This window comes from Phyllobates terribilis, unplaced genomic scaffold (assembly GCF_046119375.1).
Source record: "Phyllobates terribilis strain yellow unplaced genomic scaffold, ASM4611937v1 Scaffold_10__3_contigs__length_209671492, whole genome shotgun sequence".
Lineage (NCBI taxonomy): Eukaryota > Metazoa > Chordata > Amphibia > Anura > Dendrobatidae > Phyllobates > Phyllobates terribilis.
In genome coordinates, this window is record NW_027362770.1 from 184,497,011 (window position 1) to 184,521,639 (window position 24,629).

Genomic DNA, 24,629 nt, shown 5'->3' on the forward strand with positions numbered 1-24,629 from the left:
GTCCCTAACTGAACGCATGTAACACTACACTACCAAACTTTTACGGTATTTTTTTTATTTTTATATATAAATAAAATTGGTAGTACAAAACAATTCAGGACTTTGTAAGAAAATTGGTGTGTGTCGCCATTTTCTGAGACCTGTAACTTATTTTTACACTAAGCTAATGTTTTCACTGATACTATTTTGGGGAAAATCTGATAATTTGATTAGTTTTTATCTATTTTTTTTTTTTTGTAAGGTCAGCAATTGTAAAACATCAGTTCCGGTGTTTTTCGAATTTTTTTTCGCCTTTTAATGTTTAGTTTAAACAATGTTATAGCTTGATAGATTGGACGTTTATTGACATGTTGTATTATATTTATTGTTTTATTTCTTTATTTTTGAACTGGGAATACGGGCTTTGATTTAAACTTTTTTTAAAACATGTTTAATAGTTTTTTAAAACTTTTTGTTATTTTTTTTTTACTTTATTTTGTAGTTTTCAAAGGAGACTTAAGGAGCCTGTGATTGATCGTTTGTTACATGTACTGTAATAACACAGGAATTGCCATATAAAGAGTTGATCGTTTGTTATATAAAGAGAAAAATATGATTTTTTTAATGAAATCTTCAGCTGAGTTTCTAAGGAGGACTAAGATGGCAGTGAACCATTAGTAGGCCCCTTGCTGACATAATAAGCCATCAGCACCTACTATGCCGTTCTCAATGACTGACAGCTACATCTACATGGTTAAACAGCAGCGATCAGAACTAGCTCCGATCGCTGCTGTTACAGGCAGATGACAGCTGTATAACACAGCCAGCAGCTGCCAGATATGGTGCGGCCTTAGTTCCTGAGCCGGCTCCATATATTCCCCTGTGCCCAAATCATGTACATTTATGTCATATGGTACTAAGGGGTACTAAGGGGTTAATTAATAAGGGGTCGTGAAATCGTGAATTATATAATTTTGATGATGATGAGCCGCAATTCTAAATCGATGGTGAAAATGCTGTTTTTGTCCAATTTGACAAACTTGTTGCACTGCCTAAATGAAGGCAAACTTTTCCGACTGGGCCGTATTAATCACATTTTGGCAAAAATAAACATAAAGGAAAAAAAAGGAAAAGAAATATACATTTTAGTCCCCAAAAAAAAATTTCAGTCCTGCTGACCCTGGACGGCTCTGTCTCAGCTGACTCTGGATTTTACTGGGGAATGTTTTTCACCCGAGGCCGTCAGCCCCTACTGGGCTCAGATGTGCGGAAATGTGAGAATGGTGACAGCTCGCGGCTCTCAGTCTATGCCACCCTGTAGCGCTCAGCGTGGTCTGCTCAGCTCAGGGGTCACTCATTTGACTTGTGGCATGAAAAACAACTGTCTTTGCGCACGCGCCTCCTGACCCGGACGCAACACTGCATCACGTGACTCAAATAAGTGTCAAAAAGTTAATGAGAGATAGCAGCAGATTCCGTAAGTAATTACCGTAGGTCTGCACCATTGTGGTATTTGGCCATGGTCCATCAGACTTGTGATGCTCATGAGTAGCCACAGTGGGCTATGTCTGGTATCACTTATTTCCATGCCAGAGGAAATAAATGTCACATAGATTAACCTTCTTCTTTCTTGTAATAAGCAGTGACCGGGGGGCCCGGCAGCCTTTTATTTGTACTGATAATCACCTTAATAATACAGTTATATGAAAAAGTTTGGGCACCCCTATTAATCTTAAGCTTAATGTTTTATAAAAATTGGTGTTTTTGCAACAGCTATTTCAGTTTGATCTATGTAATAACTGTTGGACACAGTAATGTTTCTGCCTTGAAATGAGGTTTATTGGACTAACAGAAAATGTGCAATCTGCATTCAAACAAAATTTGACAGGTGCATAAGTATGGGCACCTCACCAGAAAAGTCACATTAATATTTAGTAGATCCTCCTTTTGCAAAAATAACAGCCTCTAGTCGCTTCCTGTAGCTTTTAATGAGTTCCTGGATCCTGGATGAAGGTATTTTTGACCATTCCTCTTTACAAAACAGTTCCAGTACAGTTAAGTTTGATGGTCGCCGAGCATGGACAGCCCTCTTCAAATGATCCCACAGATGTTCAATGATATTCAGGTCTGGGGACTGGGATGGCCATTCCAGAACATTGTAATTGTTCCTCTGCATGAATGCCTGAGTAGATTTGGAGCGGTGTTTTGGATCATTGTCTTGCTGAAAGATCCATCCCCTGCGTAACTTCAACTTTGTCACTGATTCTTGAACATTATTGTCAAGAATCTGCTGATACTGAGTGGAATCCATGCGTCCCTCAACTTTAACAAGATTCCCGGTGCCGGCATTGGCCACACAGCCCCAAAGCATGATGGAACCTCCACCAAATTTTACTGTGGGTAGCAAGTGTTTTTCTTGGAATGCTGTGTTTTTTGCCGCCATGCATAACGCCTTTTTGCATGACCAAACAACTCAATCTTGGTTTCATCAGTCCACAGGACCTTCTTCCATAAAGAAATTGGCTTCTCCAAATGTGCTTTTGCATACCTCAGCCGACTCTGTTTGTGGCGTGCTTGCAGAAATGGCTTCTTTCGCATCACTCTCCAATACAGCTTCTCCTTGTGCAAAGTGCGTTGTATAGTTGACCGATGCACAGTGACACCATCTGCAGCAAGTTGATGCTGCAGCTCTCTGGAGGTGGTCTGAGGATTGTCCTTGACTGATCTCACCATTCTTCTCTGCCTTTCTGATGTTTTTCTTGGCCTGCCACTTCTGGCCTTAACAAGAACTGTCCCTGTGTTCTTCCATTTCCTTACTATGTTCCTCACAGTGGAAACTGACAGGTTAAATCTCTGAGACAGCTTTTTGTATCCTTCCCCTGAACAACTATGTTGAATAATCTTTGTTTTCAGATCATTTGACAGTTGTTTTGAGGAGCCCATGATGCCACTCTTCAGAGGAGATTCAAACAGGAGAACAACTTGCAAGTGGCCACTTTAAGTAGCTTTTCTCATGATTGCGTACACCTGGCTATGAAATTCAAAGCTCAATGAGGTTACAAAACCAAAAAAAGTGCTTTAGTAAGTCAGTAAAAAGTAGGTAGGAGTATTTAAAACAAGAAAATGATAAGGGTGCCCATACTTATGCACCTGTCAAATTTTGTTTGAATGCAGATTGCACATTTTCTGTTAGTACAATAAACCTCATTTCAAGGCAGAAACATTACTGTGTCCAACAGTTATTACATATATCAAACTGAAATAGCTGTTGCAAAAACACCAATTTTTATAAAACATTAAGCTTAAGATTAATAGGGGTGCCCAAACTTTTTCAGAAAACTGTATATATATCAATAAGTAAGGGCATCGCCACCCAATGTGTTCCTCTAATTTCACCAGATCTCGGAGAAACGCTTATTGTTAATGGTCATCATTAGTGGCTGATATCTTTCTAACGTTGCGACATCCATCTTTAATCACCTGTGGGTCCTGAAGACGGCTGAGGTCCGGGTACAAGTAGAACTGAATTCCTTGTAGAGAGCCCGGTAACGAGACGCCTCGGATGAGCAAAACAACCAGCATCAAGTAAGGGAAAGTTGCCGTAATATAAACAACCTGTAGAAAGAAAATCAATTTACGGATAGATAAGATTTCTTCAATCTTTTCGGGACGGTTCACTTGCTTGTAGGCTAATTCAATATCTCCTTATTTTAACATGAATGGGATTGTCTGTTATAGGGTTGGTCAAATATTCTGGTTCCTGAGCTCATTAGTAAGGACTAGTGATGGCACCAAACCCGCGTGGTCATTTAAAGGGGAGTTCCACTTGAACATGAGTGTCACGGGTGTGTCAGAAATGCAGACAGTCGCCCTGCAGTTGGTTGCAGGAGATCTCTACGTTTGGCATTACAGACATCTTCTTAGAGGCTGCCTCTGAGACAAAACGGCTACCTTCCTCTGGCTAATTAACTCCCTGGTCTGGGTGTATAAATACCTGCAGTGTATCAGAGGGAGGTGCCAGCGATATTTATTACTCCTTCTGAAGGCTTTAGCAAGAGCGGTACTTCTTCCTCTCTGGTGCTGGAGGTGGTGTGCGCATTCGTCTGGAGTCGTCTAAAGGTAAGCAATTTCCCATTTGTACTCCCTTGTTGTCTTTAGTGTTCAGTGGGGATCGACTAGTGCTCATCTCCTCCATTCCCTAGCCTGAGTCTAACGCCAGGGAAAGACAGGGCGAGGAAAATGTGCGGCGATTGGTGAAGAGCCAATATAGGGTCGATAGTTGAGACAGGGTGACACTAGACCGAACTAGGAGGTCTCCACTTCCCCCTTTCCCTAGAGTCTGGGCTCCCTTTACTCTTCCCTTTGTGTTGCACTAAGTCTTTTCCACACTTGAGTGACAATGAGGATGGACTTTTGTAGACTTGCATGATAAAAGCTTTAGGTGAAAGCCTGGTAAGAGAACCTCAGATCTTGATGGCTTCTGGGCCTTCAAACACAACAGTTTCCCCAACTTCACAGCTTATCCCGATCAGGTACATATGAAAGGCATCATACTACAGTGTAATTCAAGAAAAATGCCCTCACCTTTCCAGTTGATTTAACGCCCTTCCAGATACAGAAGTAACAGATGACCCAGGCAAGAAGAAGACACAACGCAAGCTCCCAACGTAAGCTTCCAATCTGATCAATGCCGTCGGATATGCTAAGTACTCGTCTCCTGGGGTGAAAATAGGAATTTACTTAGTTTGTGTGGAATCCAGTTACATATCTCTGGAAAATCTAGTATGGTCACATTTCCACCCAACAACCTGATGACAACCATTGAAGCCTCAATTAGAGTTCCCACTGTATATACTCCATGAATTATGGTCCCAAGACTAACATATGGAGAATAAATGTTATATTTCATCCCAAATATTTATTAGGGACGGGAATGTCCGATAGAAGATCAGGAAACAGCCTACAACTTACTCCCAAAACTCGATGACGCTGGATGTCCCATTTATAGCCATGTTATGAGTGCTGTTACTCTTGTGAAAATCTATGCAATTCTCTAAGGAAAAAAACAGAAACCATGAGAAAAAGGAAATTATATCAACAATTATATGTATTGTTAGGACTATGACTAATGGCACTTACCTGTGTTCCATGAATGGTTGCAGGAAGCCCATGGAAGATCAGATGTGAAGGAATTGAAGAGATAAAAGAAGGCCCAAGCCAGGACAATAATGTAATAAAAGTTCAGCAGGATGACAATGACTTGAGAAGAGTAACCGATGCCTGGAAAAAAAAAGAAGAAAGTTAGTGTGTCTAGCCGGTGGCAGCCCGTAGACATGTGCTATCTGTGTTCTCCGTATAATCTGATCTTGGTAGTCACACAGACTGAAGGCAAGATGATGAAAAGTGGAAAAATTGTCCAAATTGACCTTCAAAGATGGGGCAGATCTTCCTCCATGATGTGACCCCTCCCTGGCTGGTGTATTGTCCCAGTGCTGTCTCCAGGAAGAAGACTGGAATTCCACAGGTGAAGAGGAAGATGAGATAAGGAATGAAGAAGGCTCCTGCATAGAGAGAATAAGAAGTCAATCAAAAACATGTTACGATGTGATGTAAAGGATGTGACGTTCAAGTCTTGAAACCCGTTTTTGCCCCATTAATGTTGCAGAACCAGAAGTATTTTTGTAACCTCAGCATCATAGTGTGGATTGCAAAGTTGTGTTGATACCAACTTAACTATCGACCTCCAATGAAACTTTTAAGTGCATCATTCACCAAGAATGGGTCCCATCTTTCAGAAAGAACTTGTAGGCATTTCAGTGGTGAGATGGACATATGTCTTCATGAAAACCATCTCCAATACCACTTGGTCCTTATCAGTAGTAGTGACACCAGCTGCCAAATCTCATCAACCACAGTCATCTCTCATTGAAAACCAAACCTATGGTCCACTCGTCCTCATCACTGGTAGGGACAAACCTCACTGACAGATCTCATATAAAATACTCCATGAAAACCAAACCTAGGACCAACTTGTCTTCATTGCTGGTAGGGACTCAGGCAGCCAGACTTCACTAACAGGACTCATGTCCCCCTGAAAACTAAACCTAGGACCTACTTGGTTTCATGTCTGGTGAGATACTAGTTACCAGATCTCACCAAGTCTTATACCTTCAATAAAACCAATTTTAGGACCTATTTTTGGGATCACAGCTAACAGATCGCGCTAGCAAGACATGTCTCCCTGAAAATTAAGCCTAAAACCCTCTTGTCCTCATGACTGGTTAACTCCAACTTCTAGAAGCCACTGACAAGACTCATCTCTCCATGAAAACTAAACCTAGGACCCATTTGGCATCATGACTGGTGGGACACCATCTATTAGATCACACCAACAAGACTTATAACTCCATTAAAATCAATTTTAAGACCTATTGTTGGGATCACAGCTAACAGATCACGCTAACAAGACATGTCTCCATGAAAATTAAGCCTAAGACCCTCTTGTCCTCATGACTGGTTAACTCCAACTTCTAGAAGCCACTGACAAGACTCATCTCTCCATGAAAACTAAACCTAGGACCCACTTGGCGTCATGACTGGTGGGACACCATCTATTAGATCACACCAACAAGACTCATAACTTCATTAAAATCAATTTTAAGACCTATTGTTGGGATCACAGCTAACACATCACACCAACAAGACATGTCTCCATGAAAATTAACCCTTGGTCCCTCTTGTCCTCATGATTCATAGAACCCCAACGGCTAGATGCCACTAACGAGACTCATGTCCACATGAAAACCAAACCAAGATTGGTGGTAACACCAACTAATGGACCTTACCAACTAGTCTCAAGTCTCTATGAATTCCAAGTTTGATCCCACTTGTCCTCAAAGTTGGTGGGAACCCCAACTAATGGACTTCACCAACAAGGCTTGTGTCTGTACGAAATCCAAGTTTGGTTCCACATGTCCTCAAGATTGGTGGGGACACCAGCTACTAAACTCCAACAAGACTCATGCCTACATGAAAATAAGACCGACTTGGCCTCAAAATTGGTAGGGGAGAGATGTTCCCAATAATACTCATGCCTCAATCAAAACAAATCCTAGAAAAGAGTCAGCTCAGGTCTGGTGCTGTCCTATTTGCCATAAAGGTAAATTTTTAGAAGACCTGTTGATGTTTGTATGAGACCTACACAAAGCAGCTGCTAAAGGTTTTACCGATCAGTATGGATCAGTATGAATATCCTCATTCATGGACGTTAAGCCTCGTCGGCCGGTTTCAGTCTCACGTACTGAAACTCTTTCACTAACACTTGAACTGTTGTGTTGATCTCCTCGTTCTTAGACTTTGGACCCGTCAGGAGCAATCGTGGTTAAACTACTTTCATTCACACCCGGCACCAACTTGTAAAAATGTGACCAATAGCAGAGGGGGAGGAATGGGACGGGCGCAGAAAGGCTTCAATCTGTTCTTAGAATAAAAGGAGCAGAGAGCACAGGGCCAAAAGTCCAAGGTGATGCCGTGACTCCAAGGTGATGGTGACTGCACTCCGTTCACTGACACCCTATACAGCTGAAATATATATATATATATATATATATATATATATATATGTAACAAGACCTGCCCCTGCCCACACATTAGAGTGATGTCAGCTTACACCCCTCATTTTGGAGGGACCAGACGACCATCTAACATGTATGGGGCTTCGCGAAGGAAGGATCGGGCGTTCATGAGAATTCAGCACCAATCCTCAGAACGTAGGAGCCGGGAATTTCTGGATTTCAGGGGAAAGGGTTCTTTAAGTTTCCTTAATTTCTTTAGTGTTAATACCAAACACGATAATTAATGCAAATCCACCGTAAGAGCAAAATCCTCCAGGAAATCAGCTCGAAGAAATTCCGGGGCAGATTATTGGGTTAGATCGTCACGTAAAGAAATCAGTCCAATCTGTCGTCCCCCTCTACGTATTTCAACACTAACCCCAAATCTTCAAGTCTGGGGGCAACTGACATTGTGAGTTTTCCTGTAAACGTACCTCCCCCGTTCTTGTAGCACAGGTACGGAAATCTCCATACATTGCCCAACCCGATGATCTCTCCGGCCACGGCCAGCACAAACTCCATCTTGTTGTTCCATTGACCCCGTTCTGTCATCAGTTTCCCACCGTCATCCTGAGGCTCCTTCTCCATCAGCGGCTGCGACGGAAAAGACTCCCCGTTCCCCACCGCTCCCGGGACCTTGTTATCCATCACACCTGCAGAACCGCAAGAAAGACAAATGTTCTGTACCCCGAGTGTCAGTGCCATCATCCTGTACCCCGAGTGTCAGTGCCATCATCCTGTACCCCGAGTGTCAGTGCCATCATCCTGTACCCCTAGTGTCAGCGTCATCATCCTGTACCCCAAGTGTCAGTGTCATCATCCTGTACCCTGAGTGTCATTATCCTGTACCCCGAGTGTCAGTGTCATCATCTTGTACCCCGTGTGTCAGCTTCATTATCCTGCACCCCAAGTGTCAGTGTCATCATCCTGTACCCCGAGTGTCAGTGTCATCATCCAGTACCCCGAGTGTCAGTGTCATCATCCTGTACCCCGAGTGTCAGTGTCATCATCCTGTACCCTGAGTGTCATTATCCTGTACCCTGAGTGTCATTATCCTGTATCCCGAGTGTCAGTGCCATCATCCTGTACCCCGAGTGTCAGCGTCATCATCCTGTACCCCAAGTGTCAGTGTCATCATCCTGTACCCTGAGTGTCATCATCTTGTACCCCGAGTGTCAGCGTCATTATCCTGCACCCCAAGTGTCAGTGTCATCATCCTGTACCCCGAGTGTCAGTGTCACCATCCAGTCCTCCGAGTGTCAGTGTCATCATCCTGTACCCCGAGTGTCAGTGTCATTATCCTTTACCCCGAGTGTCATTATCCTGTACCCCGAGTGTCAGTGTCATTATCCTGTACCCAGAGTGTCAGTGTCATTATCCTGTACCCCGAGTGTCATTATCCTGTACCCCGAGTGTCAGTGTCATTATCCTGTACCCCGAGTGTGAGCATCATTATCCTGTACCAAGTGTCGGTGTCATCATCCTGTACCCCAAGTGTCAGTGTCATTATCCTGTACCCTGTGTGTCATTATCCTGTACCCCGAGTGTCAGTATCATTATCCTGTACCCCAAGTGTCAGTGTCATCATCCTGTACCCCGAGTGTCAGTGTCAGTGTCCTGTAACCCGAGTGTCAGTGTCATTATCCTGTACCCCGAGTGTCAGAGTCATTATCCTGCTCCCCGAGAGTCATTGTCATCATCTTGTACCCCGAGAGTCAGTGGCATTATCTTGTACCCCGAGTGTCAGTGTCATTATCCTGTACCCCGAGTGTCAGTGTCCTGTAACCCGAGTGTCAGTGTCATTATCCTGTACCCCGAGTGTCAGCGTCATTATCCTGTACCCCGAGAGTCATTGTCATCATCTTGTACCCCGAGAGTCAGTGGCATTATCCTGTACCCCGAGTGTCAGTGTCATCATCTTGTACCCCGAGAGTCAGTGGCATTATCCTGTACCGAGTGTCAGAGTCATTATCCTGTTCCCCGAGTGTCAATATCCTGTACCCCGAGTGTCAGTGTCATTATCCTGTACCCCGAGAGTCATTGCCATCATCTTGTACCCCGAGAGTCAGTGGCATTATCCTGTACCCAGAGTGTCAGTGTCATCATCCTGTACCCCAAGTGTCAGTGTCATTATCCTGTACCCTGTGTGTCATTATCCTGTACCCCGAGTGTCAGTGTCATTATCCTGTACTCCGAGTGTCAGTGTCATCATCCTGTACCCCGAGTGTCAGTGTCATTATCCTGTACCCCGAGTGTCAGCGTCATTATCCTGTACCCCGAGAGTCAGCGTCATTATCCTGTACCCCGAGTGTCAGCGTCATTATCCTGTACCCCGAGTGTCAGTGTCATTATCCTGTACCCTGAGTGTCAGTGTCCTGTAACCCGAGTGTCAGTGTCATTATCCTGTACCCCGAGTGTCAGCGTCATTATCCTGTACCCCGAGAGTCATTGTCATCATCTTGTACCCCGAGAGTCAGTGGCATTATCCTGTATCCCGAAAGTCAGTGGCATTATCCTGTACCCCGAGTGTCAGCGTCATTATCCTGTACCCCGAGAGTCATTGTCATCATCTTGTACCCCGAGAGTCAGTGGCATTATCCTGTAACCCGAGTGTCAGTGTCATTATCCTGTACCCCGAGTGTCAGCGTCATTATCTTGTACCCCGAGAGTCATTGTCATCATCTTGTACCCCGAGAGTCAGTGTCATTATCCTGTACCCCGAGTGTCAGCGTCATTATCCTGTACCCCGAGAGTCATTGTCATCATCTTGTACCCCGAGAGTCATTGTCATCATCTTGTACCCCGAGAGTCAGTGTCATTATCATGTTCCCCGAGTGTCAGTGTCATTATCCTGTACCCCGAGTGTCAGTGTCATTATCCTGTACCCCGAGTGTCAGTGTCATTATCCTGTACCCTGAGTGTCAGTGTCATTATCCTGTACCCCGAGTGTCAGTGTCATTATCCTGTACCCCGAGTGTCAGTGTCATTATCCTGTACCCTGAGTGTCAGTGTCATTATCCTGTACCCTGAGTGTCATTATCCTGTACCCCGAGAGTCATTGTCATCATCTTGTACCCCGAGAGTCAGTGGCATTATCCTGTACCGAGTGTCAGTGCCATTATCCTTTACCCCGAGTGTCAGTGTCATCATCCTGTACCCCGAGTGTCAGTGTCATCATCCTGTACCCCGTGTGTCAGTGTCATTATCCTTTACCCCAAGTGTCAGTGTCATCATCCTGTACCCCGAGTGTCAGTGTCATCATCCTGTACCGAGTGTCAGTGTCATCATCCTGTACCCCGAGTGTCAGTGTCATCATCCTGTACCCCGAGTGTCAGTGTCATTATCCTGTACCCCGAGTGTCAGTGTCATTATCCTTTACCCCGAGTGTCAGTGTCATCATCGTGTACCCCGAGTGTCAGTGTCATCATCCTGTACCCCGAGTGTCAGTGTCATTATCCTTTACCCTGAGTGCCAGTGTCATCATCCTGTACCCCGAGTGTCAGTGTCATTATCCTTTACCCCGAGTGTCAGTGTCATTATCCTTTACCCCGAGTGTCAGTGTCATCATCCTGTACCCCGAGTGTCAGTGTCATTATCCTTTACCCCGAGTGTCAGTGTCATCATCCTGTACCCCGAGTGTCAGTGTCATTATCCTGTACCCCGAGTGTCAGTGTCATTATCCTTTACCCCGAGTGTCAGTGTCATTATCCTGTACCCCGAGTGTCAGTGTCATCATCCTGTACCCCGAGTGTCAGTGTCATTATCCTTTACCCCGAGTGTCAGTGTCATCATCCTGTACCCCGAGTGTCAGTGTCATTATCCTGTACCCCGAGTGTCAGTGTCATTATCCTTTACCCCGAGTGTCAGTGTCATTATCCTGTACCCCGAGTGTCAGTGTCATTATCCTGTACCCCGAGTGTCAGTGTCATTATCCTGTACCCTGAGTGTCATTATCCTGTGCCCCGAGTGTCAGTGTCATTATCCTTTACCCCGAGTGTCAGTGTGATTATCCTATACCCCGAGTGTCAGTGTCATTATCCTATACCCTGAGTGTCAGCGTCATTATCCTGTACCCTGAGTGTCAGTGTCATTATCCTATACCCTGAGTGTCAGTGTCATCATCCTGTACTGAGTGTCAGCGTCATTATCCTATACCCTGAGTGTCAGTGTCATCATCCTGTACTGAGTGTCAGTGTTATTATCCTGTACCCCGAGTGTCAGTGTCATTATCCTTTACCCCGAGTGTCAGCGTCATTATCCTGTACCCCGAGTGTCAGTGTCATTATCCTGTACCCCGAGTGTCAGTATCATTATCCTTTACCCCGAGTGTCAGTGTCATTATCCTGTACCCCGAGAGTCATTGTCATCATATTGTACCCCGAGTGTCAGTGTCATCATCCTGTACCCCGAGTGTCAGTGTCATCATCCTGTACCCCGAGTGTCAGTGTCATTATCCTGTACCCCGAGTGTCAGTGTCCTGTAACCCGAGTGTCAGTGTCATTATCCTGTACCCCGAGTGTCAGCGTCATTATCCTGTACCCCGAGAGTCATTGTCATCATCTTGTACCCCGAGAGTCAGTGGCATTATCCTGTACCCCGAGTGTCAGTGTCATTATCCTGTACCCCGAGTGTCAGTGTCCTGTAACCCGAGTGTCAGTGTCATTATCCTGTACCCCGAGTGTCAGCGTCATTATCCTGTACCCCGAGAGTCATTGTCATCATCTTGTACCCCGAGAGTCATTGCCATCATCTTGTACCCAGAGTGTCGGTGTCATCATCCTGTACCCCAAGTGTCAGTGTCATTATCCTGTACCCTGTGTGTCATTATCCTGTACCCCGAGTGTCAGTGTCATTATCCTGTACCCCGAGTGTCAGTGTCATCATCCTGTACCCCGAGTGTCAGTGTCATTATCCTGTACCCTGAGTGTCAGTGTCCTGTAACCCGAGTGTCAGTGTCATTATCCTGTACCCCGAGTGTCAGCGTCATTATCCTGTACCCCGAGAGTCAGTGGCATTATCCTGTACCCCGAGAGTCAGTGGCATTATCCTGTACCCCGAGTGTCAGCGTCATTATCCTGTACCCCGAGAGTCATTGTCATCATCTTGTACCCCGAGAGTCAGTGGCATTATCCTGTAACCCGAGTGTCAGTGTCATTATCCTGTACCCCGAGTGTCAGCGTCATTATCCTGTACCCCGAGAGTCATTGTCATCATCTTGTACCCCGAGAGTCATTGTCATCATCTTGTACCCCGAGAGTCAGTGGCATTATCCTGTTCCCCGAGTGTCAATATCCTGTACCCCGAGTGTCAGTGTCATTATCATGTTCCCCGAGTGTCAGTGTCATTATCCTGTACCCTGAGTGTCATTATCCTGTACCCCGAGTGTCAGTGTCATTATCCTGTACACTGAGTGTCAGTATCATATACTCCCAGTGTCAATATCCTTTACCCCGAGTGTCAGTGTCATTATCCTGTACCCCGAGTGTCAGTGTCATTATCCTGTACCCTGAGTGTCAGTGTCATTATCCTGTACCCCGAGTGTCAGTGTCATTATCCTGTACCCTGAGTGTCAGCGTTATTATCCTGTACCCCGAGTGTCAGTGTCATTATCCTGTACCCTGAGTGTCAGTGTCATTATCCTGTACCCTGAGTGTCATTATCCTGTACCCCGAGAGTCATTGTCATCATCTTGTACCCCGAGAGTCAGTGGCATTATCCTGTACCAAGTGTCAGTGCCATTATCCTTTACCCCGAGTGTCAGTGTCATCATCCTGTACCCCGAGTGTCAGTGTCATCATCCTGTACCCCGAGTGTCAGTGTCATTATCCTTTACCCCGAGTGTCAGTGTCATCATCCTGTACCCCGAGTGTCAGTGTCATCATCCTGTACCGAGTGTCAGTGTCATCATCCTGTACCCCGAGTGTCAGTGTCATTATCCTGTACCCCGAGTGTCAGTGTCATTATCCTTTACCCCGAGTGTCAGTGTCATCATCGTGTACCCCGAGTGTCAGTGTCATCATCCTGTACCCCGAGTGTCAGTGTCATTATCCTTTACCCCGAGTGTCAGTGTCATCATCCTGTACCCCGAGTGTCAGTGTCATTATCCTTTACCCTGAGTGTCAGTGTCATTATCCTTTACCCCGAGTGTCAGTGTCATTATCCTGTACCCCGAGTGTCAGTGTCATTATCCTGTACCCCGAGTGTCAGTGTCATTATCCTGTACCCTGAGTGTCATTATCCTTTACCCCGAGTGTCAGTGTCATTATCCTTTACACAGAGTGTCAGTGTCATCATCCTGTACCCCGAGTGTCAGTGTCATTATCCTGTACCCCGAGTGTCAGTGTCATTATCCTTTACCCCGAGTGTCAGTGTCATTATCCTGTACCCCGAGTGTCAGTGTCATTATCCTGTACCCCGAGTGTCAGTGTCATTATCCTGTACCCTGAGTGTCATTATCCTGTGCCCCGAGTGTCAGTGTCATTATCCTTTACCCCGAGTGTCAGTGTCATTATCCTGTACCCTGAGTGTCATTATCCTGTGCCCCGAGTGTCAGTGTCATTATCCTTTACTCCGAGTGTCAGTGTCATTATCCTGTACCCTGAGTGTCAGTGTCATCATCCTGTACTGAGTGTCAGCGTCATTATCCTGTACCCTGAGTGTCAGTGTCATTATCCTTTACCCCGAGTGTCAGCGTCATTATCCTGTACCCCGAGTGTCAGTGTCATTATCCTGTACCCCGAGTGTCAGTATCATTATCCTTTACCCCGAGTGTCAGTGTCATTATCCTGTACCCCGAGAGTCATTGTCATCATATTGTACCCCGAGTGTCAGTGTCATCATCCTGTACCCCGAGTGTCAGTGTCATCATCCTGTACCCCGAGTGTCAGTGTCATTATCCTTTACCCCGAGTGTCAGTGTCATCATCCTGTACCCCGAGTGTCAGTGTCATCATCCTGTACCCCGAGTGTCAGTGTCATTATCCTGTACCCCGAGTGTCAGTGTCATTATCCTTTACCCCGAGTGCCAGTGTCATCATCCTGTACCCCGAGTGTCAGATTCATCATCCTGTACCCCGAGTGTCAGTGTCATCATCCTGTACCCCGAGTGTCAGTGTCATTATCCTTTACCCCGAGTGTCAGTGTCATCATCCTGTACCCCGAGTGTCAGTGTCATTATCCTTTACCCCGAGTGTCAGTGTCATCATCCTGTACCCCGAGTGTCAGTGTCATTATCCTGTACCCCGAGTGTCAGTGTCATTATCCTGTACTCCGAGTGTCAGTGTCATTATCCTTTACCCCGAGTGTCAGTGTCATTATCCTGCACCCCGAGTGTCAGTGTCATTATCCTTTACCCCGAGTGTCAGTGTCATCATCCTGTACCCCGAGTGTCAGTGTCATTATCCTGTACCGAGTGTCAGTGTCATCATCCTGTACCCCGAGTGTCAGTGTCATTATCCTGTACCGCGAGTGTCAGTGTCATTATCCTGTACCCCGAGTGTCAGTGTCATTATCCTTCACCCCGAGTGTCAGTGTCATCATCCTGTACCCCGAGTGTCAGTGTCACTATCCTTTACCCCGAGTGTCAGTGTCATTATCCTTTACCCCAAGTGTCAGTGTCATTATCCTTTACCCCGAGTGTCAGTGTCATTATCCTTTACCCTGAGTGTCAGTGTCATCATCCTGTACCCCGAGTGTCAGTGTCATTATTCTGTACCCCGAGTGTCAGTGTCATTATCCTGTACCCCGAGTGCCATTATCCTGTACCCCGAGAGTCAGTGGCATTATCCTGTACCGAGTGTCAGTGGCATTATCCTTTACCTTGAGTGTCAGTGTCATTATCCTGTACCCCGAGTGTCATTATCCTGTACCCCGAGTGTCATTATCCTGTACCCCGAGTGTCAGTGTCATTATCCTGCACCCCGAGTGTCAGTGTCATTATCCTTTACCCCGAGTGTCAGTGTCATCATCCTGTACCCCGAGTGTCAGTGTCATTATCCTGTACCGAGTGTCAGTGTCATCATCCTGTACCCCGAGTGTCAGTGTCATTATCCTGTACCGCGAGTGTCAGTGTCATTATCCTGTACCCCGAGTGTCAGTGTCATTATCCTTCACCCCGAGTGTCAGTGTCATCATCCTGTACCCCGAGTGTCAGTGTCACTATCCTTTACCCCGAGTGTCAGTGTCATTATCCTTTACCCCAAGTGTCAGTGTCATTATCCTTTACCCCGAGTGTCAGTGTCATTATCCTTTACCCTGAGTGTCAGTGTCATCATCCTGTACCCCGAGTGTCAGTGTCATTATTCTGTACCCCGAGTGTCAGTGTCATTATCCTGTACCCCGAGTGCCATTATCCTGTACCCCGAGAGTCAGTGGCATTATCCTGTACCGAGTGTCAGTGGCATTATCCTTTACCTTGAGTGTCAGTGTCATTATCCTGTACCCCGAGTGTCATTATCCTGTACCCCGAGTGCCAGTGTCATTATCCTGTACCCCGAGTGTCAGTGTCATCATCCTGTACCCCGAGTGTCATTATCCTTTACCCCGAGTGTCAGTGTCATTATCCTTTACCTTGAGTGTCAGTGTCATTATCCTGTACCCCGAGTGTCATTATCCTGTACCCCGAGTGTCATTATCCTGTACCCCGAGTGTCAGTGTCATTATCCTGTACCCCGAGTGTCAGTGTCATCATCCTGTACCCCGAGTGTCAGTGTCATTATCCTGTACCCCGAGTGTCAGTGTCATTATCCTGTACCCCGAGTGCCATTATCCTGTACCCCGAGAGTCAGTGGCATTATCCTGTACCGAGTGTCAGTGGCATTATCCTTTACCTTGAGTGTCAGTGTCATTATCCTGTACCCCGAGTGTCATTATCCTGTACCCCGAGTGCCAGTGTCATTATCCTGTACCCCGAGTGTCAGTGTCATCATCCTGTACTCCGAGTGTCAGTGTCATTATCCTGTACCCTGAGTGTCAGTGTCATTATCCTGTACCCCGAGTGTCAGTGTCATTATCCTGTACCCCGAGTGCCAGTGTCATTATCCTGTACCCCGAGTGTCAGTGTCATCATCCTGTACTCCGAGTGTCAGTGTCATTATCCTGTACCCCGAGTGTCAGTGTCATTATCCTGTACCCCGAGTGTCAGTGTCATTATCCTGTACCCTGAGTGTCATTATCCTTTACCCCGAGTGTCAGTGTCATTATCCTTTACCCTGAGTGTCAGTGTCATCATCCTGTACCCCGAGTGTCAGTGTCATCATCCTGTACCCCGAGTGTCAGTGTCATTATTCTTTACCCCGAGTGTCAGTGTCATTATTCTTTACCCTGAGTGTCAGCGTCATTATCCTGTACCCCGAGAGTCATTGTCATCATCTTGTACCCCGAGTGTCAGTGTCATTATCCTTTACCTTGACTGTCAGTGTCATCATCCTGCACCCCGAGTGTCAGTGTCATTATCCTGTACCCCGAGTGCCATTATCCTGTAACCCGAGAGTCAGTGGCATTATCCTGTACCGAGTGTCAGTGGCATTATCCTTTACCTTGAGTGTCAGTGTCATTATCCTGTACCCCGACTGTCATTATCCTGTACCCCGAGTGTCAGTGTCATCATCCTGTACCCCGAGTGTCAGTGTCATTATCCTGTACCCCGAGTGTCAGTGTCATTATCCTGTACCCCGAGTGCCATTATCCTGTACCCCGAGAGTCAGTGGCATTATCCTGTACCGAGTGTCAGTGGCATTATCCTTTACCCTGACTGTCAGTGTCATCATCTTGTACCCCGAGTGTCAGTGTCATTATCCTTTACCCCGAGTGTCAGTGTCATCATCTTGTACCCCGAGTGTCAGTGTCATTATCCTTTACCCTGACTGTCAGTGTCATCATCTTGTACCCCGAGTGTCAGTGTCATTATCCTGTACCCCGAGTGTCATTATCCTGTACCCCGAGTGCCAGTGTCATTATCCTGTACCCCGAGTGTCAGTGTCATCATCCTGTACTCCGAGTGTCAGTGTCATCATCCTGTACTCCGAGTGTCAGTGTTATTATCCTGTACCCCGAGTGTCAGCGTCATTATCCTGTACCCCGAGAGTCAGTGTCATTATCCTTTACCCTGACTGTCAGTGTCATCATCTTGTACCCCGAGTGTCAGTGTCATTATCCTTTACCCCGAGTGTCAGTGTCATCATCTTGTACCCCGAGTGTCAGTGTCATTATCCTTTACCCTGACTGTCAGTGTCATCATCTTGTACCCCGAGTGTCAGTGTCATTATCCTTTACCCTGACTGTCAGTGTCATCATCCTGCACCCCGAGTGTCAGTGTCATTATCCTGTACCAAGAGTGTCAGTGTCATTATCCTGTACCCCGAGTGTCAGTGTCATTATCCTGTACCAAGAGTGTCAGTGTCATTATCCTGTACCCCGAGTGCCATTATCCTGTACCCCGAGTGTCAGTGTCATTATCCTGTACCCCGAGTGTCAGTGTCATTATCCTGTACCCCGAGTGTCAGCGTCACTATCCTGTACCCCGAGTGTCAGTGTCATCATTCTTTACCCCGAGTGTCAGTGTCATCATCCTGTACCCCGAGTGTCAGTGTCATCATCCTGTACCCCGAGTGTCAGTGTTATCATCCTTTACCCCGAGTGTCAGTGTCATCATCCTGTACCGAGTGTCAGCGTCATTATCCTGTACCCCGAGTGTCAGCGTCATTATCCTGTACCCCGAGTGTCAGCGTCACTATCCTGTACCCCGAGTGTCAGTGTCATCATTCTTTACCCCGAGTGTCAGTGTCATCATCCTGTACCCCGAGTGTCAGTGTCATCATCCTGTACCCCGAGTGTCAGTGTCATCATCCTTTACCCCGAGTGTCAGTGTCATCATCCTGTACCGAGTGTCAGTGTCATTATTCTGTACCCCGAGTGTCAGTGTCATCATCCTGTACTCCGAGTGTCAGTGTCACTATCCTGATCCCCGAGTGTCAGTGTCACTATCCTGCACCCCGAGTGTCAGTGTCACTATCCTGCTCCCCGAGTGTCAGTGTCACTATCCTGTACCCCGAGTGTCAGTGTCACTATCCTGCTCCCCGAGTGTCAGTGTCACTATCCTGCTCCCCGAGTGTCAGCGTCACTATCCTGCTCCCCGAGTGTCAGCGTCACTATCCTGCTCCCCGAGTGTCAGCGTCACTATCCTGTACCCCGAGTGTCAGCGTCACTATCCTGCTCCCCGAGTGTCAGCGTCACTATCCTGCTCCCCGAGTGTCAGCGTCACTATCCTGCTCCCCGAGTGTCAGCGTCACTATCCTGCTCCCCGAGTGTCAGCGTCACTATCCGGCTCCCCGAGTGTCAGTGTCACTATCCTGCTCCCCGAGTGTCAGTGTCACTATCCGGCTCCCCGAGTGTCAGCGTCACTATCCTGCTCCCCGAGTGTCAGCGTCACTATCCTGCTCCCCGAGTGTCAGTGTCATCATCCTGTACCCCGAGTGTCAGTGTCATTATTCTTTACCCCGAGTGTCAGTGTCATTATTCTTTACCCTGAGTGTCAGCGTCATTATCCTGTACCCCGAGAGTCATTGTCATCATCTTGTACCCCGAGTGTCAGTGTCATTATCCTTTACCTTGACTGTCAGTGTCATCATCCTGCACCCCGAGTGTCAGTGTCATTATCCTGTACCCCGAGTGCCATTATCCTGTAACCCGAGAGTCAGTGGCATTATCCTGTACCGAGTGTCAGTGGCATTATCCTTTACCTTGAGTGTCAGTGTCATTATCCTGTACCCCGACTGTCATTATCCTGTACCCCGAGTGTCAGTGTCATCATCCTGTACCCCGAGTGTCAGTGTCATTATCCTGTACCCCGAGTGTCAGTGTCATTATCCTGTACCCCGAGTGCCATTATCCTGTACCCCGAGAGTCAGTGGCATTATCCTGTACCGAGTGTCAGTGGCATTATCCTTTACCCTGACTGTCAGTGTCATCATCTTGTACCCCGAGTGTCAGTGTCATTATCCTTTACCCCGAGTGTCAGTGTCATCATCTTGTACCCCGAGTGTCAGTGTCATTATCCTTTACCCTGACTGTCAGTGTCATCATCTTGTACCCCGAGTGTCAGTGTCATTATCCTGTACCCCGAGTGTCATTATCCTGTACCCCGAGTGCCAGTGTCATTATCCTGTACCCCGAGTGTCAGTGTCATCATCCTGTACTCCGAGTGTCAGTGTCATCATCCTGTACTCCGAGTGTCAGTGTTATTATCCTGTACCCCGAGTGTCAGCGTCATTATCCTGTACCCCGAGAGTCAGTGTCATTATCCTTTACCCCGAGTGTCAGTGTCATCATCTTGTACCCCGAGTGTCAGTGTCATTATCCTTTACCCCGAGTGTCAGTGTCATCATCTTGTACCCCGAGTGTCAGTGTCATTATCCTTTACCCCGAGTGTCAGTGTCATCATCTTGTACCCTGAGTGTCAGTGTCATTATCCTTTACCCTGACTGTCAGTGTCATCATCCTGCACCCCGAGTGTCAGTGTCATTATCCTGTACCAAGAGTGTCAGTGTCATTATCCTGTACCCCGAGTGCCATTATCCTGTACCCCGAGAGTCAGTGGCATTATCCTGTACCAAGTGTCAGTGTCATTATCCTGTACCCCGAGTGTCAGTGTCATTATCCTGTACCCCGAGTGTCAGCGTCACTATCCTGTACCCCGAGTGTCAGTGTCATCATTCTTTACCCCGAGTGTCAGTGTCATCATCCTGTACCCCGAGTGTCAGTGTCATCATCCTGTACCCCGAGTGTCAGTGTTATCATCCTTTACCCCGAGTGTCAGTGTCATCATCCTGTACCGAGTGTCAGCGTCATTATCCTGTACCCCGAGTGTCAGCGTCACTATCCTGTACCCCGAGTGTCAGTGTCATCATTCTTTACCCCGAGTGTCAGTGTCATCATCCTGTACCCCGAGTGTCAGTGTCATCATCCTGTACCCCGAGTGTCAGTGTCATCATCCTTTACCCCGAGTGTCAGTGTCATCATCCTGTACCGAGTGTCAGTGTCATTATTCTGTACCCCGAGTGTCAGTGTCATCATCCTGTACTCCGAGTGTCAGTGTCACTATCCTGATCCCCGAGTGTCAGTGTCACTATCCTGCACCCCGAGTGTCAGTGTCACTATCCTGCTCCCCGAGTGTCAGTGTCACTATCCTGTACCCCGAGTGTCAGTGTCACTATCCTGCTCCCCGAGTGCCAGTGTCACTATCCTGCTCCCCGAGTGTCAGCGTCACTATCCTGCTCCCCGAGTGTCAGCGTCACTATCCTGCTCCCCGAGTGTCAGCGTCACTATCCTGTACCCCGAGTGTCAGCGTCACTATCCTGCTCCCCGAGTGTCAGCGTCACTATCCTGCTCCCCGAGTGTCAGCGTCACTATCCTGCTCCCCGAGTGTCAGCGTCACTATCCTGCTCCCCGAGTGTCAGCGTCACTATCCTGCTCCCCGAGTGTCAGTGTCACTATCCGGCTCCCCGAGTGTCAGTGTCACTATCCTGCTCCCCGAGTGTCAGTGTCACTATCCTGCTCCCCGAGTGTCAGTGTCACTATCCGGCTGCCCGGATGATATTACTCCTCTGTTTCTCCTTACCTTTCTGGGATCAGCGATGTCCAGGATTGTAGAGAAATCCAATAAGAATCCAGCACTGATTCTGGGGTCAGGGGGAATCCATCCTGATAGCAAGAAGTAAGTCCGATGGTCAGAGCAGAGACAATGGAGCCTGGCAGTCAGAGGATGGAGTCCAGAGCATCCGATCAGCGGAGAACAGAGGTCAGTGCGTGAAGAGAGAATCCTGGAGGTGAGAGCAGAGATAGCAGACCATCGGGCCACCGCTGGATGACAAGGGGCCTGGAAACAAGAGGCTGGGGGTCAGTGCAGAGACAGAGGGTCAGTGCAGGGAGAGCAGAGACAGAGTGTCAGTGCAGGGACAGCAGAGACAGAGTGTCAGTGCAGGGAGAGCAGAGACAGAGTGTCAGTGCAGAGACTGAGGGTCAGTGCAGAGAGAGCAGAGACAGAGGGTCAGTGCAGAGACTGGTGGTCTGTGCAGAGACAGAGGGTCAGTGCAGGGAGAGCAGAGGCCGGGTCAGTGCAGGGAGAGCAGAGACAGAGGGTCAGTGCAGAGACTGAGGGTCAGTGCAGAGAGAGCAGAGACAGAGGGTCAGTGCAGAGACTGGTGGTCTGTGCAGAGACAGAGGGTCAGTGCAGGGAGAGCAGAGGCCGGGTCAGTGCAGGGAGAGCAGAGACAGAGGGTCAGTGCAGAGACTGAGGGTCAGTGCAGAGAGAGCAGAGACAGAGGGTCAGTGCAGATACTGGTGGTCAGTGCAGAGACAGAGGGTCAGTGCAGGGAGAGCAGAGACAGAGTGTCAGTGCAGGGAGAGCAGAGACAGAGGGTCAGTGCAGAGACAGAGGGTCAGTGCAGAGACTGAGGGTCAGTGCAGAGAGAGCAGAGACAGAGGGTCAGTGCAGAGACTGGTGGTCAGTGCAGAGACAGAGGGTCAGTGCAGGGAGAGCAGAGACAGAGTGTCAGTGCAGGGAGAGCAGAGACAGAGGGTCAGTGCAGAGACTGAGGGTCAGTGCAGAGAGAGCAGAGACAGAGGGTCAGTGCAGAGACTGGTGGTCTGTGCAGAGACAGAGGGTCAGTGCAGGGAGAGCAGAGGCCGGGTCAGTGCAGGGAGAGCAGAGACAGAGGGTCAGTGCAGAGACTGAGGGTCAGTGCAGAGAGAGCAGAGACAGAGGGTCAGTGCAGAGACTGGTGGTCAGTGCAGGGAGAGCAGAGACAGAGTGTCAGTGCAGGGAGAGCAGAGACAGAGGGTCAGTGCAGAGACTGAGGGTCAGTGCAGAGAGAGCAGAGACAGAGGGTCAGTGCAGAGACTGGTGGTCTGTGCAGAGACAGAGGGTCAGTGCAGGGAGAGCAGAGGCCGGGTCAGTGCAGGGAGAGCAGAGACAGAGGGTCAGTGCAGAGACTGAGGGTCAGTGCAGAGAGAGCAGAGACAGAGGGTCAGTGCAGAGACTGGTGGTCAGTGCAGAGACAGAGGGTCAGTGCAGAGAATGGGGGTCAGTGCAGAAACAGAGGGTCAGTGCAGGGAGAGCAGAGACTGAGGGTCAGTTCAGGGAGAGCAGAGACTGAGGGTCAGTGCTGAGAGTGTAGAGACAGAGGGTCAGAGCAGAGACAGGGTGTCAGTGCAGAAAGCAGAGACTGAGGGTCAGAGCAGGGAGAGCAGAGACTGGGGATCAGTGCAGAGAGTGTAGAGACTGAAGGTCAGTGCAGGGAGTGCAGAGACAGGGTGTCAGTGCAGGGAGTGTAGAGACAGGGTGTCAGTGCAGGGAGAGCAGAGACAGAGGGTCAGTGCAGGGAGAGCAGAGACAGAGGGTCAGTGCAGGGAGAGCAGAGACAGAGGGTCAGTGCAGAGACTGGTGGTCAGTGCAGAGACAGAGGGTCAGTGCAGAGACTGGTGGTCAGTGCAGAGACAGAGGGTCAGTGCAGAGACAGAGGGTCAGTGCAGGGAGAGCAGAGACTGAGGGTCAGTGCAGAGACAGAGGGTCAGTGCAGAGACAGAGGGTCAGTGCAGAGACTGGTGGTCAGTGCAGAGACAGAGGGTCAGTGCAGAGACAGAGGGTCAGTGCAGAGACTGGTGGTCAGTGCAGAGACAGGGTGTCAGTGCAGGGAGAGCAGAGACAGAGGGTCAGTGTAGGGAGAGCAGAGACAGAGGGTCAGTGCAGGGAGAGCAGAGACAGAGGGTCAGTGCAGAGACTGGGGGTCAGTGCAGAGACAGCGGGTCAGTGCAGAGACAGAGGGTTAGTGCAGAGACAGAGGGTCAGTGCAGAGTCCATGGAGGGCAGAGCTGGGTCAGTGGTGGCAGAGGCTCCTCTGTCCTCTCCTCTGTCCTCTCCTCCAGGCTCCACAGTTGCTCGGGATATTTAAAGGATGAAGGAAGTGATTGTCGCCTCCCCGCCCCACATTCCAGGGTCCAGCCGAGAGCAGGAGGGCGAGAGGGCACCGGGCAGCCGGGTCACCAGACGCCCCCAGCATCACTATCTGTCCTTCTCCTGCACTGACCACAGGGGGCGTCTTCTGGGAAAGCTGGGTGACCACTCTGGTGACAGTGCTGGGGAGAGGGGAGACAGTCACTGCTGGTAGTGGTCCCGGTGTACGGGCCCCTGGGGGGCAGAGTCCCGGTGTACGGGGCCCTGCGGGGCAGTGTCCAGTTGTACGGGGCCCTGGGGGGCAGTGTCCCGGTGTACGGGGCCCTGGGGGGCAGAGTCCTGGTGTTCGGGGCCCTGCGGGGCAGTGTCCCGGTGTACGGGGCCCTGGGGGGCAGAGTCCCGGTGTACGGGGCCCTGGGGGGCAGAGTCCCGGTGTACGGGGCCCTGGGGGGCAGAGTCCCAGTGTGCGGGGCAGTGTCCCGGTGTACGGGGCCCTGGGGGGCAGAGTCCTGGTGTACGGGGCCCTGCGGGGCAGTGTCCCGGTGTACGGGGCCCTGGGGGGCAGAGTCCTGGTGTACGGGGCCCTGCGGGGCAGTGTCCCGGTGTACGGGGCCCTGGGGGGCAGAGTTCCGGTGTACGGGGCCCTGGGGGGCAGAGTCCCGGTGTACGGGGCCCTGGGGGGCAGAGTCCCGGTGTACGGGGCCCTGGGGGGCAGAGTTCCGGTGTACGGGGCCCTGGGGGGCAGAGTTCCGGTGTACGGGGCCCTGGGGGGCAGTGTCCCGGTGTACGGGGCCCTGGGGGGCAGAGTCCCGGTGTACGGGGCCCTGGGGGGGCAGAGTCCCGGTGTACGGGGCCCTGGGGGGCAGAGTCCCGGTGTACGGGGCCCTGCGGGGCAGAGTCCCGGTGTACGGGGCCCTGGGGGGCAGAGTCCCGGTGTACGGGGCCCTGGGGGGCAGAGTCCCGGTGTACGGGGCCCTGGGGGGCAGAGTCCCGGTGTACGGGGCCCTGGGGGGCAGAGTCCCGGTGTACGGGGCCCTGGGGGGCAGAGTCCCGGTGTACGGGGCCCTGGGGGGCAGAGTCCTGCTTTTC

The 24,629-nt window shown here is 49.2% G+C and overlaps 1 protein-coding gene across 1 annotated transcript in view; it reads right to left on the minus strand.

The window, feature by feature from the left end:
* The window catches only part of LOC141164772 (sodium- and chloride-dependent GABA transporter 2-like), a 32,371-nt gene extending 10,288 nt beyond the window's left edge, over positions 1 to 22,083 (minus strand). Inside the window, exons 1-7 of the mRNA XM_073650312.1 lie at positions 21,207 to 22,083; positions 8,027 to 8,245; positions 5,406 to 5,540; positions 5,119 to 5,259; positions 4,951 to 5,032; positions 4,564 to 4,696; positions 3,460 to 3,594 (exon numbers count right to left, since the gene is read on the minus strand). Of these exons, the coding sequence (XP_073506413.1) occupies positions 3,460 to 3,594; positions 4,564 to 4,696; positions 4,951 to 5,032; positions 5,119 to 5,259; positions 5,406 to 5,540; positions 8,027 to 8,240 (840 nt within the window). The 5' untranslated portion in view covers positions 8,241 to 8,245; positions 21,207 to 22,083. The remainder of the gene's footprint in view (positions 1 to 3,459; positions 3,595 to 4,563; positions 4,697 to 4,950; positions 5,033 to 5,118; positions 5,260 to 5,405; positions 5,541 to 8,026; positions 8,246 to 21,206) is intronic.
* Positions 22,084 to 24,629: the final 2,546 nt, after the last annotated feature.